Genomic DNA, 18,997 nt, shown 5'->3' with positions numbered 1-18,997 from the left:
CCGCGCTTTTTCGGGCCTGCGTGAAAAGCGACAAACTTTATTCGCGAATATCGAATTCGAGTTTGTCATATTTTTCACGAATTCGCGTCGGAGGAAAAGGATACGTGACCCCGGCTGGCTTTTCATCTCCGACCAAACTGTATTATCGACAACGCGCGTAGAAAAGCGCAGTCAAGCGAGACGTCTGGAAAGAACGTCTCGAAAACGCCGTAAATCGCAGACGCAAAACCTGCCAAATAAGGGCATCGCACCGATGTTTCTTCTGGATTGCTGTCATCTCGATTGACGTCGAAGCTCACGAGCCCCTGGCTCCTGGACGACGGCGGCTTCGGAGCGTCGCGAACGTTTCTCTCTCTCCGGGAGAATTGCATGACGGATGATGTCATTGCCCCGAGGAGCCACCGAGCGGCGCGGCGCTGGATGCGCGCGGCCCCAGTGAAGCGCTCAAGATGGCCGCCACGTACATCTGATCGGTGGTGTGTTGCGCGAGACTCGACGCCGATCTGACGTGACGAGGGGCGGGCCGTGCACCTCGCGCCGCTGACATGGTGACCGCGCGGAGGTAACCGGGCCCGGCCACTGACGCGGACCGTCCTGGGCGTCGCCGCCGATGAATCTTCCTGTCCCCGCGGCCGCCGGCGGCACGAATCATGTTCAGCAAGAAGCTCCATGTAGACGTGAAGAAGTCGACGCTCAAGATCCAGGATGTCAAGAAGGACAGCGCGACGCGGTTCAAGCATCTCAAGATCGTGCTAGGTGAGGGCAGCGCGACGCGGGGCGTCCGTATACGCCGGGCGGCGCGGCGGGTCGACTTGGCTAGGTCGGGTCGGTGCGCGTTTCGCGGAAGCCCCGAGGCGGTTACCGCTGGCGTTCGCTCGCTCCCACGCGCGCCTGGCGGAGACGCCTCAAATTGGAGCGCGGGGAAGCTGCGGCGTGTAGGTGCCGGGGGCCTCGCGTCATTCAACGAGCCCCGCCGCTTTCGCTCCTCGTCCGAGTGTCGCGTCAGAGCAATTTCTCCACGTTGCCGAGGGAGACTCCGTCCCGAGAGCAACGCGACTGGTTCGACTTTCCCTGGAAAAGACGACGCCGAGGCACGTTGGTGCTGCGAGAACTAATGAAATCTTTCCAAGTAATCGCTGTCGATTTCGACCGGTTATTATGGAACGATTTCCGATGGTTCTGAAGAAATTGATGGAATTGCCAGCTGCGTAACTCGCGTGACTCATTGGCCCCAGTCTGATCTGTTTGTATTAACGAAAGATTTACTTTATGTTAACAGATTAGCATAGATACCGCTCGGTACGTCAGGCATTAGTTAACGGCGAATTTGCTTGCGCCAGTGCGCGCTGGGTGCACACTACGGCTTGTTTACAGTCGATTCGTGTATTTAAGGATCGTCTTGAGTGTCTCTTGAAATATTTTTTACCATGTCTTTAGCGAAATGACCTGTACGGCATCCATACGGAGCATCTCTTGGCTAAATGCTCTTTAAACTTTTACGTATTTAAGACAAAGTTAAATATAAAAGATCAATAAAATTCGCATGGCTCAAGTGTGACAAACGCAAATGGAATTGAAGGAATAAAGGGACTGAGAGCCGCGACGGGGTGTTAGTGTCTAAATATTTGATTCTGAATTTATCGCGAAAAGATATCACCTCAGCCAGGGTTCGAACCGGGACCTGCCTCTCGCCGGGCGGGCGTCTCGACCAATTCTACCACCGAGGCATATGGCGAGATTCATCGCAACGAACAGTCTAATGTTGATTCCCGAATGCCACCGATCGCGACAGTGTTCGAAAACGAGAACTGCGCGCCGACTGAAATCGTCAGTCTCAAATATAAAAATTTACTATGTACAGGCCTTAGTTGCGAGCAACCGAATTCAATCCAAGTCGGCTGGAGCTTGATCCGTTGAAATCGTCCGAAGTAACAAGATTCTTGCAACGGCGCGTTTTTCGCGAATATGCAAAAGTACCATTGGAATCAAAACCAGATTTTACGACTTGCATGCGCGTCTCTTCGTGAGACGCAAGATATATTTTGTGTAATACTCGACGAATCTTAAAAGCAAAGCTAATAAACGTACTTTAATTTCGATAGGTTTGCTGAAAAATTACGAAAAAAAATTCGGGAGAAAGTATTCGCGTTACTTCGTTCCTGAGTTGCTCGTCTGGTATAAACAAAGTACCTGTTATTGCCTGTTGCACATCTCGGTTAAAAGGAAAAAGGATTTAAATACGAGCAAGATTGTGGTTTCGCAGTGTTATGAGAGAGGCAGTCAATATCTAATCACCAAACCGCCTGACCACATTGACCAGCTCGTGGCCTCCATCGCCAGCTAAAGTTACATTGTTGTTCCACGTATTTTTGCGCACTGCGCTATCAATAAAACTTGTCCGTAGCTTTAAATACTCTGCGCACACGTACGTGTGCCTGGCGTCGCGCTTACACAGACATTTTGCGTAGAAAATATTTCTATACCTTTCGGCCGTTTCTTGCTAGATTGAGGCCCGGTTGCACCAACGTCAGGGAACTTTAACTTTAGCCTGATTCACTCTTCGTCTCTTTCTGTTTCCCTCAGAAAGCGTGAACTAAGCTAAGGTTAAAGTTAAGCGACGTTGGTGCAACTTAAGGGGGATATTCTGTAAAAATGCTGTATCTCTCCAACACGTGTGTAGCACAAAGAAAGAGCGATAAAGTTTGCGGAGCAAAAATCTTACAGAATATAGGGTAGCGATTTGAGTGATAATTTTACATTACAATGTAATTACGTTGCCTATCCCTTTTCTTCCTTCTTTTCTTTTTCTTTTGTAATAGAGGAAAGTTCTCTACCACGAGATAGGATTCTAATGCGAGATAGTAGGTTTTCAACGTTCCACATTTGATCGCAAATCTTTTTTCGCAACGATCTAGCAGTCAATTTTCCACCAAGCAGATTTCACTACGAGGGCAATGAATTCATGGTGGAACCGACATATGATGCCTATTAATTTAGCAGAAACTCCGCTATTTCACATTGGGAGCCTGTCTCTCATAATATGGGACTTTCCTCTGTACATACATATAAGGAGAAAGAAAAGAAATTCTGCTATATAAGCGCAGATGTCCCGAACCGGTCGTGATGTAACAGAGCTTCCACCACTTCTCTCCGTAAAGCATACGTGCCGCGAGAGAGAAACATTTCTGCCCTTTTTGACCAATTGATTACGTCTTTGAGGCCTGGTTTTTCATTTTTTTTTTATTAACTGTTAATGAAGAAGTTAGTCGACTCTCTAACTTTTTCTATATTATTATCTAAGAGAAGAGACAGAGAATCGATTATAAACTCTGGTTAACAGTTTATCAGAAAATGAACAACCGGGCCTGAATATCGTATGTTTTATACACAAGGAACACACGCGTTAATTCGTGAATTTTTGTTTTCATATTGAAGAAAACGTGGACACCGACGAGGCGAAGGGCTTCTTCGAGGGTAACTTCAGCCATGTGTACTTCATTCTGTACGATTGTTTCGTGTCCGCCGAGGCAAATCTCCGGCAACGCGGTAAGCTGGCAGCTACACCGATATTAAAGCGTAACGTACTAAGTAAAGCTAACTGTCCTAATGCTGCATAACTTTAAAGATTTCCATGCTTTAATGCGTGACGGTGCGTAACGCGACAGTAATATCGTTTCCTTCAAAATTGTAATAAATTTTATATTAACCATATAATAACCACAATATTCACTCGTTATTATTTTATCATCTCTTTCATTTCTTCCCATTCTGCCGCCAGAGCTTTCCTTCCATATTGGTAAGTCACATATCATATTACTCTAACTTAGTTAAATATCACCTGATTAAAAGCGAGGGCGGAAAGGAGACATGTGACACATTGGCCGAAATCGTGTTAACAATGGATCCTTGCTCCAGGCGTAAAACGAAAATGTTTCAGCGAATTCTTTTAACGAAAACTTGCCTTACGAGGCCTCCTCTTCGACGCAAAGTGGTGTAAAACCTGAAAAATTTGTATTGCACTTATAAAACAGTTTTTTTTTCTCAAACACATGATTTCGTTCACATGTATCCTTTCTGCTTTTAACCCACTCAATTGTATTGCATTGATTATTTCTTCCATTACTAACATTTTGTAACTGGATTGCAATTATATGAGTATTTGTGTAAATACTTTCACGTCAAGTTTAATCAATATTTGCCACAAATATTCTTTGTAATATGATCGAAAGAGAGACTAATCTATTTGCTTTTTTATAGTGCATAAAGCACACAGGGAGGAGTTAGAACAAGTATTGCAGCTTCTGGAGAAAGTTTTAACTCTTCTTCCTGAGCTGCTTAACAGACGATGGCAGTGTCATAGTTTAGCTCGGATCTTGCAGAAGCTCTTGCATCCTGGTAACAGTTGGAAACTTCGTAGACAAGCTATAAGGTACGTGGCGACAGTTTGGAATATAAAGAAAAGCCCTAATATGAGACAAGTTCCTAATGCGAGATGGCAGGGTTTCTGTTAAATTAACATCATCCATTGGTTCCACCGTGAATTTATTGCTCTTGAAGCGAAATCTGTTCAGTGGAAAATTCATCGTTAGATCGTGTAATCGGTGCGAAAAAAAGATTTGCGATTGAATTTGAACGTTGAAAACCTGCTGTCTTACATTAGAAGCCTATCTCATAATAGGGGACTTTACGTATTTGATGCAGTCAACATCTATAACGTCACTGGTGTTTTAGGTATTTTATTTTGTGGTATCAAGCCCTTGGCGAAAATGCTCCCGAGCACATACATCAGATGTTCGCCAGCTTGGTGCCGGGATTTCCACCGCATCAAGCGTCGCCTTATAAATGTGATCGTAAGACAGAGGGCAAGAAGGAAAAACTGGCGAAAGCAGCTAATTCGGAGGAGAAGGATAAGAGAGAGTTTTATGACACGCAACTCGGGCAAAGTACTTTTCATGACAATGGATCAAATCAGTGTCCGGTCAATCAAGTTGACAGCGGGCCTATTTTACCGCCGCAAAGCGGAGAGAAGCCACTCGACAATGAAACTGTTAGGTTTTTGGAGGCACTGCTTGAATTTATGGTTACTCAGGTACACAATTTAGGCACATTTATAGACATTTATCTAATTTTTAGAATAAAATAATCAGACAAAATTGTTTTATATGACGATTTGTTCGCGTTATCTAGGTGGTAAAAGTAGAATGGCGAGACAAGTCCACACGGCAGCATAGAACTTTCCAATTTTTATTAGAACGCTTTAAGGTCGCGTATCTTCGTCACATCTGTCCGGAATTCAATGAAAACTTTTCGCTTTACAAACCTAATCTGGAATTACCCACGATGCGTAAACCGACGAATCAAAATCAGAATAACTATGTACTCTGTAAAGTTGCTTTAATCAAATGGATCGCAAACTTCACGCATGTGGCTATTGTAAGAAAGGATGGACTTTTCGCACAGCTTTCGCAAAGGTAATTCATTTACGGTATCCGTTTGCTTCCGCCGTAATTTGAATTATACGATACATTGTCGAACGCTAATTTACAGCACAACGCCGAATGAGGAAAATGCCGAATCGGAATTACGCCGCGTGTCGATGTACACTCAAAGTTCTACGGACTCGAATTTACTGTCGCCCGAATCAGTCATGTCCCAGCAGGATGGTCAAAATCAGGAAGACAGTGCGGTTTCGGCCATATTAGTCAGGGAGGTTTTATACGGGAACAGAGATAACGTAAACTTCGTGCACGAATTGTACAGGCAGGCGTTTCTTCTGGATTTCAACCACGCGGGAACCATAAGGAAGGCTATTGCCGTTTACAGAGATTGGATTCAGATGAATGTGAGTCTCGAGTACTATAATAGAAAATTATGCACTGGACAGACGCGTTGCGCAAATTTTTATGCGTATATTTTTTTAGGAAATCCCGCCGTTTATGTTGGAGCCACTGGATGGCCATAAAGATCGGGATTTTGAAGAGAGCCAGAAGAAGGATGCGAGCGAAATGGAAAAGAGTCCGTCCGATAGTTATCGGCAGACGAGATTAAGAAACGATTCCTACCTTGGCGCTATACACCGGGAAAACTTGTTCATTAGGGCAGGCCTGCAAAATGTCCTGCAAATTTTTATCACGCAGGCGTCAAATGTATTTTTCTTAGAGAATTCGGGACCGAACGCGTCTCTGATGTTACTCGAGGAACAAACCGACAGTTGCAAGAGAGTCCTAAATGTGTATCGTACCGTTGTTATACACTCCAGGCTGGAACCAGCAACTTGGGAACAGTTACTTCGGTATGTTACCGTCTTTCTTTACGATTCACATTCTTTTACAACGATTAACTCAAACCTCTTGAACCCGCCAGAGTACTACTGCAAATCACGTCGCTCGTACTAAGCGAGAAATCCTCTCGCCGCAAGCATCAGGAAAGTATCGGCGGAAAACTCGCGCCTGCCATATTCCAGACTCTAATTGTTACATGGGTTAGGGCTAACTTAAACGTGGTTATTTCTACCCAATTATGGGACCAGTTTCTAGAGGTGTTAACTTCGTTGACACAATGGGAAGAATTAATTCGAGAGTGGGCGGTGAGTGTGTGTGCGTGTCGAGTATCGCGTGTTCTGACTCATCAATGGAATAACGTTTTTCTTTTCCGCACGTGTCCGTATAGAAAACACTGGACACGCTAACGAGAGTACTTGCGAGACACGTGTACAACTTGGATTTGAATGATCTACCCTTGGACAGACTCAGCGAACAGAAATCGAAAAAGCGGCGCGGGGTTGGAAGCCGCGCGGCGTCGACCGGCAGCGTGCAGCCGCCTCGGAAAGGTAGCGTTTATCAGGAGAACAACGCCGCGCCGAAAGAAAGCGTCGTGGGTACGTGAGATCTATAGATCGCCGTTCCCTCTCGTTGCGATACCGCTGTGACAAAGGAAATTTTTCACTCAGATCACCCGCTGCGCGATATGAGGAAGGTGCGACCGTTGCCGCGCAGTGCGAGCGACAACAATATATACAACGTCAAGACACGTGCAAAGTTGCACAGACAGCGTACGCCCACGATGCACAGCGGTATTCCCGGTAAGCGTAATTGGCCACGTGGTTCTTTTTTTTAATTTTTTTTTTATTTCTACCTCTCGAAACTATGACGAGATTTTTTATTTCATGCCTTTGTGTTGCTGTGTACGCAATTTATTTATAACTGTGTCTCTTACTCTCCTTTTTTTTTCGCTTTGGCGCCGACACCGGTTTAAAAATAACTTCCCTCCCGTGCCGCACAGACGGACAGTAGTACCGCTCCTCGTCGTAGATTTGTCATATTTATAACGCGGCGCTCATCGTTGCTTATCCTAATTTTTTAATCGCCATGTTCACAAGACCGACCTCGACTAAACTCAACGATTCGTCATTGAATACACTCCGCAGTGTTTGTCCTACTTCTTGATTAAGTGTAAACAATTTCCGCACGTGCAGTACTACCCCTATCGATAGAACAAGATATGGCGCGGCTACTATCAAGCGGCTCGACTTCGTCGTCAGCGACCGGTCGGAAGATGCTGTCCAGCAGACGTGCCAAATCTCTGGATAGCATTGTTATAGTTGATAGCGAACCACCGTCGCCACGCTGCCCGTCGCCGACACCCAGCAGTGGCGTTGACAGCAACAAAGATAGTCCCATACAGATAGAAAATATTGACGGTAGCAGCATCGGTATGTATGGCCTGTAAATTGTGTAATATCTATAAAACGTATATTTCAATGTACGAAAGTATTTCAATGTTCGTTATCACGGTGTGTGAATACTTTAATATCTCCGAAAAATCGTTACATTTGCATTGCGTTAATAACCACTTTGTGACATCTCATATTAGTCGAATAATAGTCTATTAACAATAATCATGCTTTGACGATCGTTCGAGCATTCAAGGCGACAAAGAGAAATCCGAATAGTATTGAATCAAAGTATCTTTTTTAATTAAGTCGACGCTTTTGGTTTTCTCCGCTTTCTTGGGTTTTACACATTTATTATTGAATTAGTCGTGTGTTAAGCTTGTAATAATAATTTTTCTCGTTATACTATTACAAGGCTGCAAGGCTCAACTACACGGCAATTTCGTAATTGATAAATAGCGCAGTGAATCTTGTTCAATAATATATACTTTGTTTTAAACTTGGATTTCGTCTCTGAAATTGATAATTGACTGGCATATATTTAGCAGTTGCTATTGTTCTGTAGATACAAATGACGCATCTGAGCGAAGATCAGTGATGGCAGGTGGGGGGGTCCGTGGATGGTTGCCAGATGTGGCAGTCGTTTTATGGCGACGTATGCTGTCGGCATTAGGAGACGTTAATAATATTCAAGATCCTGTTTTGCACGGCCAAGTCATGGATTACCTCGTGCAACTCACGCAGACATTAATTAAGGTGAAAATTGTTAACTTTCAAATTAAATAAATTTAAACTAAAGCATATGTATGTATTTGACGCTTGTATTATGTATATAGATACGTTTGAACCAAGGAGTATCCGGGGATAATCAAGCAACACCTCCAGCCCCAGAGCTAATTCCACCTCTGACAGTCATTGCACCTTGGTGTTTCAAGGTATGTACGCTGAGAAAGATTTTCATCGGATAAACCAACTAAACAGGATTTCCGATGGTTAATTCTTCCGATTACGTTTTCCGATTAAATTATGGATACATCCGATGAAACGCAGTTGCTGATGTAATTGATTGAAAAACCGATCACATTTTCCATCGGATATACATATCCGTTTGTTATTATGTAATTGGATTATCTGATTACATTTAATCGGACCTTTTCCTCAGTGTATACATATAATGCAAAAATTGTATTATTCGATGTTTACCCACACGTTACTCGCAGGCGATCCAGCTCTCCGATCAATACGAGATTGGTAAATTAGCCGCGTATCGTCTTATATGTCTCTTGACGGTACAACCACTGGACATTAATCTACCGAAACAGCATCTTACGCTCTTCTATCGCGCCGTTCACAATGGAATTGCCAGTAATGACAGTAAAGTACTGCATGTACTCGTGAAATATACAGGACCCAGATTATTCAGTCTGAATCTACCTGGATCGAGTCTTCTGATTTTGGACTACATACACGCTGCTAATGTGATACTTAGCAGTCAGGATATTGAGGTATCAAATTTTACTTCCTGTTGGATTAACCCTTAAATAGCATACTTCAGTTGCGCGCTCTCAAATAGCGCACTGGTGCGAATTGGAATTCCGGTTTTTGGAATCGGTACAGCTTCGGTTGGAATAAAAATAAAACTTTAGAGTGACCGGCGGCTGCTCCATCGGAAAGACGAGGACTTAAACATATATCAAGCAAACACTTTGTTGTCGATGTGTTTCCATTCAGAGTCGAAAATTCCTATCAGTATGTGATTTAAGGGTTAAACATTTATCTAAATGTATATGTAGCATTTAAATTTTTCTTCTTTCAGGCACCAAGGATGGAAGCAGTTTCAATTATCGGTTCGTTGTTATCCTTACCCGTTGCAATGACCAGGCTACCCATGTTACAACCGAATGGGCCCGACATTGTGACTATGACGTGTCCAGAGGCAAAAGTAATTTAGTAAAACAATTAATGATCGCAAATTCATCTTTGTAAGTTTATATTTATTTTGAATTGCGCATTTTCAGGAGCATATTGTAACCATACTTTTGCGAAGTTGTCGACGAGAACCCACTGGTATTGCGAGATGCCTAGCCCTGTCAAGTATTGCAATGTTTGTGTATAAAGAACTCTCCTACAAAACGCAACATCCAAGAATTCCAGAAGCTGTCACGGTTCTTCTTCTTGCGCTTAGAGTAAGTTGAAAGCTTTTCTATGTTAAATTGTAAATTTCTTAGATGTCTTTAAAAGACAATTACACGTTAGAACGGCTACATATGCACAGATCTTAACAGAAGTATGTAGAGCTTTTGAACATAGAATGCATGAGAAAATTATTCTCTACGATTTGTAGTTGCTTGATAGTTTGTATTTGGAAAATTGTTTTAAGTTAAACAATCGATATCACGTGAGATGCACCGCTGCTCCGTGAATGTATATTTTGTAAGAAAGAGAGAGAGAGAGAGAGAGAGAGAGTACCGTTTAACAACATGTAAGCCAAGTAAAACAGGTGTGTTGCAATAGTAATAAGATGAAAGCGAATATCTCTTTTATTGAGTATCATTGACAGCGGATGCAAGGAGCAGAGCGTCGCAGAGCTGGTTTCTGTTTTCCCCTAATGGATCAGGTAGTCCTCCTTTTTTTTTCTGCATTAATGTAGCTGTGTCAGCCGTTATCAGTGTGACGTTCACAGTTTTGGACTGATGCCTTCGTGTCTTACGAGTCTACAATACCGTTGACTTTGCATGGCCTGCTGTATGTGTGTCCGAAATAATAAATTGTTTCAGTCTGCGATGATCTGATATTTTATATACTTGCTAATGAGCGAATTCTCTATATGTTACTAACTCGATGTTGATAATAATTGAAATACAAAGAAGTTAATCTTTATTCATCGGTATTTAATGCTAAAGTCTGTCAATTTTTTGTTTTCAGTCTTCGCACACTACGGTTGCACAGGTCGCGTGTGATTCTCTATTACTTCTCTGCGATAAGGCTGATGTGCTGCTAGAACTGTATCCTAATGTGCCATCTAAGATAATACAGGTACGGTGTGACATTTAATTTAAGGATTATAAAGCCTTGTGTCCACGATCCAAGAACTGTGTCCAAGTTCGGAGAAACGTGTAGCCGAACAACTTGCAGCTTTTGGACACGGTTCTTGGATCGTGGACACGAGGCTTGAGGAAAAGTATAATGATAATTTTTACTTTTTGATATCCAGATCTTGTCGGATACACTTGGGCGAATGACGACCCGCGAAAGGCGCGGCCCCTTAACAGTGTCGATGCTATTTTGCTTAGGTGAATGGGCCATGCACTTAGGACCAACAGTATTATTACAGTTGTTCCAGGGAAAGCCTCTCTTGATGACATTATTTACAGTTAGTATTACATTTTCGGTAATTAAATAGGATCCACCTCTCAATTTCAATGATTTGGAGATGTGTTATCAAAGTCGTTGCTCTGAGTAATGTTATGGTATTGTAATTTTTCACTAAACAACGAGCGCCAACTAAAACCTTCACAATATACCCAGAGTAATAATCTTGATAACATATCTCAAAAACCCAATTAATATTGAAAGGTGGTTCCTAGTTTTTAATAATTACCACATTTCCTTATACCTTATGTATGCCGTAATTTATCTTGCCAGTTTCTATACCATTTAACTTTATTATGTAGGTGTTAAACAATATAGTGCAAAATGAAGTTGGAAAGGAATTTTCAAAAACCGCTAAGAGTAATCAGGACGACGATGACGATTTTGATCCTAATATCACATTGGATAATTTAATCGACGAAGCCTCTGTGAAATCGCCTCGCAAGGGAAATATTCAGTCTATACAATTAGCAGCAAAAATGGTAAGAGGATCTGTCACACTCTCACACACACACACACACACACGCACACACGCGCGCGCACAAAATATAAATATGTGTAATTCACATAAATATTTGCCCTCAGGTATTGATGCATTTAATCAATCATCTTGGACACTTTCCAATGGGTATCGGAGCCGCGCGTCTTTCATCGCTAGTCGTTGAATTGGACGACGTTCCTGGAATCGATGGGGACGAGCTGTCCTCCGCCGTTTTTCAAGCGCCTAACATACAGCTCTTGATGCTCTCTAATTCGATCATAATGTCACTGGTGGAATTAGCGGCATTGGATGCACCCGGCGGAGGAGTTACAGCTGGTTTGACCACGGCTCCCTCTCTGGTCAGAGTTTTGTTGCGTGATCTCGCTGGAAAAGCTTCTTGGGACAGTTCGATCTTGTATAGCCAACCCTTCGTCGATGACGATCTACCGCTGCCGTTTGCGAAGCCTGGTAATAATTCGTTTGCGTAGTCTTTTTTTTTCTTTTTCACATCGACCAGCTATTTTGATAATAGGAAAAGGACGAATTCTGGCGCGACATATCTCTGCAATTTATTTCAGTTGATTGGAGCATAAAATTACATACAGACGATTTGAACAGTGTCATCACACCTCACAATTGTACACCTAGACATACAATACGGCATCGCGAGCCCCACATATTACCGACTTTTGCGAATGCTGCAAGCGACATGGACAATTTGGACGATGTGAGTTGACGAAGTTGTATCGTAACTTTCAATAATTATAAAATGATAAATTGCTAAAGAGTTGTATGTTTTCAGCTTCTTCAATATATAGGACATACTAGTCCGGAGGTTTTGACCAACCCAGAAATCTCTCTCAATGCACCTGCTAATCCACCTCAGGGACATTATCTCGAAAGCGAGACTATCGCGACGATTTTGAATCAGAGAAACGCAGAGCAAGAGCACATGAACAATTGGAATCAGCACATCAGGTGGCGTGTCTCTCACTATCCAAATATAATTTACAGATTTGCAGCCGATCATAATGGCGCCCCGTTACAATTTCACGTTGCATTCGATACTTTTTAATTTTAGTATGAGCGCAATGGCAATCAGTCCACCGTCGTGTCGCCCGTCTCCGGCGCCATTTCACCACTGCCGTCTTCTGTTTTCGCATCTCGGCTTGTCCGGCTGGGAGCTGCGAAAGAAACTGCATCTGCTGGCGAAAAACGAGAAGCTTTTACGCGAGCTCCGTAATCTCGATGGCCAACGGTCACGGGAGACTCACAAGATAGCAGTGATTTACGTCAGCCAGGGTCAGGAAGACAAGAACTCCATACTAAGCAACGTCACTGCCAGTAAGGAGTACGAGAGCTTTATCGCGAGACTCGCGTGGGAAGTCGAGTTGGAATCGCATACTGGTTTTCTCGGCGGTTTGGTACCTGGAAAGGCATCTGGTGTCACTGCACCGTACTATGCCACGTCCTTCACCGAAGTTCTCTTCCACGTTGCTACGAGGATGCCGTCGGACAGCCCGGAGAGTTTACTGCAAAAGGTATTTTTGGTACAGCCTTTTCCACGACACGTTTACCTCTCGAGATATTTACGTGGTATCTGATTGCAGACACGTCATCTTGGCAACGATGAGATCCACATAGTCTGGTCGGAGCACTGGCGAGATTATCGCAGAGACATCATACCCACGGAGTTCTGCGACGTCCTCATAGTTATTTATCCGCTGAAAAATAAGCTGTATCGAATACAGATCTCGCGTAAATCGGAAATTCCATTTTTCGGCCCTTTATTCGACGAGTGTATCGTGGAGGATAAGGTATTACCAGGTCTAGTGAGAACGACCGCGTTAGCCGCGAGTAGAGCCAAGAGGTCTACGCTTACGTTATACCAGCATTAGTAAGTAGTCCATTTATGAGGCGCAGTGTTACAAAATCGTCGAATCGAATGTCATTTCAATGAAAATTTCAGTTATGAGGAGAGGGCGCGGTCCATCGACACCGTTATGAGAAATCACAAGGAGGCTACAACATTCGAGGAGTTTACGGCTAATGTTTACTCACCAGTGCAACCGCCAAGTCCGTTCAGCACAGCTTCATCTGTCTCTGGTGCGTAAATTTCAATTAAACAAATGTTGTACGTGAGTTTCTTTTAAGTAAAAACATTTAATAGCGTCGTATAAATATATATTTTGTAATATGTTTCATTTTATTTACATCTTGACACGCGTGTAGAGGTTTATTATTATTGTTATTAATATCGCACTGTCAGGATCTACAACAAGCGTGCAATCCACAGCATCGTCAAACCTCGCGGCAGCGCTTATAGATTCGCACCAGGGACGCTCCGGTTTGCGCAGCAGTTCGACAGCGAGCAGTGACAACCGTGCGAATAGAGGTGACTAATTCAGTCCACTAACCCCCACCCACCTTGTAACACCACCGGACAAGGTAGTATTATTAGTTATTTATTATTTCCGTGCTGTTCTTCCAACGTTTTATCTGACATTGTATCTGACTATGTCTATCTGTATCTGTTAAGTATATATACACATATATTATAACTGTCTGATCGAAGATAAGCAATTCCATAGACAGTAATGGTCATGGAACATTTGCAACATGTTGCTGATTGATGTTTCAAAGTAAATATTTTCCAACTCTAATGTTGTGTATCCGTTGTGTATCTAACAGCAAGAAATATTTCTATATGATTGCAAGGTTTATAATCTGCCGAATATCGTAATAAAAAAAAAAGATGTCAATTCTTTCTTTAACATTTCTATGTCTTTTAATTAACTTTTTGTTTGGCAGTCTTACAAAATATATTCAGAGGTAATCTTTCCAATCTATGAGCAAAAGATAGCATGTCTGAATACTATTTGTTTTTTTTTCATGTTTCATATGTGTTTCATATGTTTTTTTAATACTGTTGCTTTGCAGGAGAATATCATATATGCAGTACATAAAGTATTGATGTTGTTGCCGCTGATGCTCTTTCGCTCGAATTGCACGCTTACTTTTTCTAATAATATCTCCGCCTTCTTCACACGAGCATCTATAATTTCTGGCTAAAATTTTATGTTGCTTCTTGATTGATAATCTATAAAGTTGTGATCAATGAGGTTTCTGATATTTGATTCCAGTTTCTGACGGAAGCAGAGTATGGTTTAGCAATGATATCCCCGAGAGTACTGCGCTTCACGGAATTTCACCGAGACCCGTAAAAAAGATGTCCTTTAAGACTGGACCAAAGCAGAGAGCTAACACGCAACCGACCCCGCCAGACAGTCCGCGATACAAATGAAAGGTTTTTTTTAACTTGTATTCGGTAAGATGCTCTGCACAACTCAATTGGGCTCACCGACTTGTACTTTAAAGGAACTGTTCGGGTAAGAGTTAGAGTAATTATACGATAGAGTATTCCATTGTTAGTATTTCGCGCGTAGCGTGAATTAAAGATAACAACAATGCCTGGCAACTTGATACTTTTGCCAACCGATACTTCATTCACAGTGGGGATTGACTATCTGATTAGCGTTTTCTGTTTTCCGTCCTTAGGTTTAATTTTTATATTGAATGTACAGATCGTTGTTTATTTGTTGCAACGTAAATATTAATTTATTGGAAAGTAAATATATGATAACTTTATTAAATTATCGAAGTGTACAATTAGGTATACTTCTCATAGACTTATCGATGTTAAGAGACAGCTATTTACATTGTACAGCACTTTCTTAAAGCCTAATCTACAATGTGCTCTTTGCATCTAGAAACATTCTGTTTTATATAGGCAAGTCGAAACGCTTGAAAAATTTGTCGACAATGTACGATTGTACAGTGTATAATATACAATTTATTCACTTGCGCAAATTTTTGAAACGTACTTATTGACTACAAAATATAATGTTTCTAGACGCAAAGGGTATATTTTACATTAAGCTTTAAATTAATTTATCCTAGTACTTGAATAGCTAGAATAATGATTCTGGACTAAAATTTCTATCTTCAAAACATATTAAAAGTAGCATAGAAATACTAACTTTGTCAGAATGCTCTGCGGTACTGCTATATGGCCTTGTAATTATCTTATTTGTCACACGCTATACATATACATAGAACATAGATATAAATATTTTATTAATTGGCATGATAAAGAGAGGATTTGTGAGTAAATGTTATTCCCGATAACGCTAGTCAGCTTGTACATTGAAATTATATTCCAAATGTGGAGGCTGACGTGAAGTTAATATTTGCATTAGCAATTAATTTGGAACAAAAGTACGTTTATTACAATTTAAACGAACTGATAAATAGCCACTTTCAAAGGAAAAAGCCCACTTATGTATAAGTTACACATTCCATGCGTGTGTATCATCCTGTTCTTAATTTACATTTACACATGATATAATTCATATATGTATATATATGTGTGTTTTTAATTGGCATTTACACATTATAAGTTATTTTCAATACACATACAATGAATATTCATATGAATTACCGAGCCATTCCATTCGAACGTTATATTCATAATTCGATGCATCCACTTTTTATACACTTTATAATGTATTCCTCAGTCGGAAATCTCTTTTATTTGATGTAATATGAAGAGATATTGAAGTCAAAAGATGCTTGATATTTTATAATATGAGTAAATTCAATATTTCTTATGATGGCGCAAAACCGAATAATCACCACAAATTTCGGTAAAAAAAAATCCCCAAGATGTGAAATGAATTTGAAAGTAATTGATTCCATTTATTGAATAAGCAATGGCTACTTGCTTTATACAAATCATCCTCATACAGTGATAATAATCAAAGTATTAATGTTATCTATTACTATTAATGAATGGCAGACTATAATAAAGGATTATATTATGGTATAACGATCGATGCATTATTCGAGATGAGATTTTTCTAGGAGTATATACACTTCGATGATAAACTCTGTGTATAATTAGAATTTTTTGACTATTTTGAAGACTACTATGAAACACACATTCAAAAGCGTAGGTATTAGCAACGAAAATGTAGTTCGTAATTACCGATGCGCAGATCATGGCCAAAGCAGCATTATTTTTCCACTAATTTATAATGAGATAGACCAGGGAAGGCCCTGTGTATGTATTGTACATAAATTGTTAAGCATATAAAATGGTTCTGAAATCATTTAAGATTATTCTGAATATATATCACGTTACATCGCTACGTTATTAATATGATATACTAATTGATATATACACTCTATACATATATACACAGTATATGTATAAAGTTCATTTATTATGTTATCATTATACGCAAAAGTGCTTTTACTGATTGTATTTAAATGTACTTAATTAAACATTTTCATTAATCGCTACTGTTATTTAAGTTTGCGAAGGAGGAATCGTTCTTCATGTCAAAATCTTACCGAAATATCTGATTATATTCAATTTATCCTCACGCAACGTTACGTTGGGTTTAATTGGTAGAGCGACGGATTAACGAATGCGTGAGGATAATAAGAAAATATTGAAACAGTTTCTTTGCCTTCTTCCCGAAGGGAAAAGGGGACAGAAAATATAATTCTTTTCTTTTTTTTCTTTTTTTTCAAAAAGGGGAAGTATTCAATAAGACTAGCAAGCCTAAAGAATGCAGAATATCTGAACCCCTTAATCATACCGAGCTGTTTTTGTACAAGGATAAAGTCGTACGTATATCTACCTTTGTGTAAAGGTATTGCAAATGTTTACATATATTAATATTTACGCGGAATAACGTATAGTGGATCTTACAGCATTTCTTCGGATTTACAAAAAAAAATCAGTTATTTCCAAGAGTAAGAGAAAATAAGACATATATACATATATATATTATAATGTAGCGATTCTATATTAATATAAGACGAAAGAGAGAGAGAGAGAAAAAGAATCGATATATATATTATATATACTAATATATATTTATTGTTTTCTACAGAAAGCTGCGAAGCTAAATGTATATTTACCCGATTATCTTTCTATGTAATTAACCCAATAATTCTAATAATAACTCCAATTCGGCTCGTTAGAGAAAAATCATGTATTTTATTCGATACTTAAATTAATACTACAAATCGGTATATGTGAATCCCGCGAGAATTGAGTTCTGTGCGTTCAGTTATGTATGGCGTTAGCATCATGAAATTTTCCGCACGAAATGTCGGCACAAATTCCATCGCTCTCCCATCGACTCCTCAGACTTTCGCGAATTCATGCGGTACAGCAATCGGCAGTCATTGTTTCGATATCTGTACAGTGTTCAAAAAGGTATTCAAGCAATGTTATTCTTCTGCCACACACACACACAGAAATTTGTTGTCGAAAAATATCTCTGCTATTATATTAATTGTACGCATCTCCGTAATGGAATGTAAAGTTTACTGCACAATAAAATTGTGATGAACTGCAGCGGGGGTGATCGTCATTGCTCCATTATTGTCTACGTTGTTTCCACGAGTGTCTTATCTTTCGGAAAAATGGTCGGGATAGCCCTGAAAAATTTAGTAGCGAGTTGGCAAATTAATCAATTGTACTTATCTTGTATCGTCGAGTTTAAATCAATACACCGCGGATGGTTTTCAGTACGGCGAGGCGTCCGTGAGTTTTTAACCGCGGAAAATACCAGCGGAAGAAAATTGGATTAAAGTCAAAAAGGATTATTGCGTCGTGTCCGCGTGTCATGGATGGATCAGCCAAATCCCTAATCGCGCTAATCGCACTCGTATCTCGTAGCGAGAACCTCAGTCGTGAGTATTTTGAAGTGTTTATACTAGAAAACGCTGTATAATAATTATAGAGGAAAGAGAGTCCTCTATTATGAGACAGTAAGTTTTTAACGTCGAAATTCAATCGCAGACGATTACACGATCCGCGAATCAATTTTCCACCAAACAGATTTCACTCCAAGGGCAATGAATTCGTGGCGGAACCGACAGATGATGCCTATTCAATTTAGCAGAAACTCCGCTATCTCGTATTGGGGGACTTTATAATAAATATACAATAATTTATATCTATAAAAGTTTCGCGCTATTTACCGAACTGTAATTTTTCCTCAAATACAATTCTGCGCGTTACATACGTCTTTTTTACACGTAAGAGTCGAATTGTCTTTGCATGACACACCGCCAGGCCCTTACGATCGCACTTTGCCATGCGGAATTGAAAATTACGAAAACGGCACTTGGGGCCCCTCGTTGCGTAACCGGCATACAATTTGAAAGGCTTCGCGCGTCCCGCTGTTTCGTTACAGCGCGCCCTCGCGTCCCCTCGCGGTCACGTCACAGTATAACCAGTATGCCCACTCTCTGTCGGCACCTTTGATCTGGGCGTTCTCAATTTTCCGCCATGTTTTTATTATATCCAACAGTGTATCAACGGCTAAAAGTGCCTAGGCCCTTTTCAGGATCGTATCCAGGAAAGGCGCATACGAATTGGCGTACATTAT

General features: G+C 40.8%; 1 protein-coding gene across 6 annotated transcripts; it reads left to right on the top strand.

Moving 5' to 3' along the window:
- The first annotated feature begins 430 nt into the window (after window positions 1-430).
- On the top strand, window positions 431-15,327 carry LOC105562525 (probable Rho GTPase-activating protein CG5521). Of its 6 annotated transcripts, none has more exons than XM_012013436.1 (28): window positions 431-756; window positions 3,436-3,546; window positions 3,779-3,796; window positions 4,258-4,429; window positions 4,732-5,089; window positions 5,188-5,471; window positions 5,548-5,842; window positions 5,922-6,292; window positions 6,364-6,586; window positions 6,670-6,877; window positions 6,950-7,081; window positions 7,475-7,711; window positions 8,238-8,428; window positions 8,509-8,607; window positions 8,893-9,177; window positions 9,489-9,614; window positions 9,691-9,858; window positions 10,598-10,708; window positions 10,887-11,045; window positions 11,347-11,526; window positions 11,630-11,993; window positions 12,104-12,252; window positions 12,328-12,503; window positions 12,607-13,066; window positions 13,136-13,422; window positions 13,495-13,631; window positions 13,822-13,920; window positions 14,669-15,327. In XM_012013436.1, the coding sequence occupies exons 1-28, from the start codon at window positions 651-653 to the stop codon at window positions 14,827-14,829; spliced, it is 5,667 nt and encodes a 1,888-aa protein (XP_011868826.1). In that variant the 5' UTR covers window positions 431-650; the 3' UTR covers window positions 14,830-15,327. The 6 variants fall into 6 exon arrangements, with proteins under 6 accessions (XP_011868826.1, XP_011868827.1, XP_011868825.1 ...); XM_012013437.1 differs by having other exon boundaries at window positions 13,795-13,973; window positions 14,669-14,742; XM_012013435.1 differs by having other exon boundaries at window positions 432-756; window positions 7,493-7,711; window positions 13,795-13,920.
- The last annotated feature ends 3,670 nt before the right edge of the window (window positions 15,328-18,997 follow it).

This window comes from Vollenhovia emeryi, unplaced genomic scaffold (assembly GCF_000949405.1).
Source record: "Vollenhovia emeryi isolate VEMERY1.0 unplaced genomic scaffold, V.emery_V1.0 DF939186.1, whole genome shotgun sequence".
NCBI lineage: Eukaryota > Metazoa > Arthropoda > Insecta > Hymenoptera > Formicidae > Vollenhovia > Vollenhovia emeryi.
The sequence above is the reverse complement of the archived record's forward strand: the minus strand, read 5'-3'. Positions and strand labels throughout refer to the sequence as shown.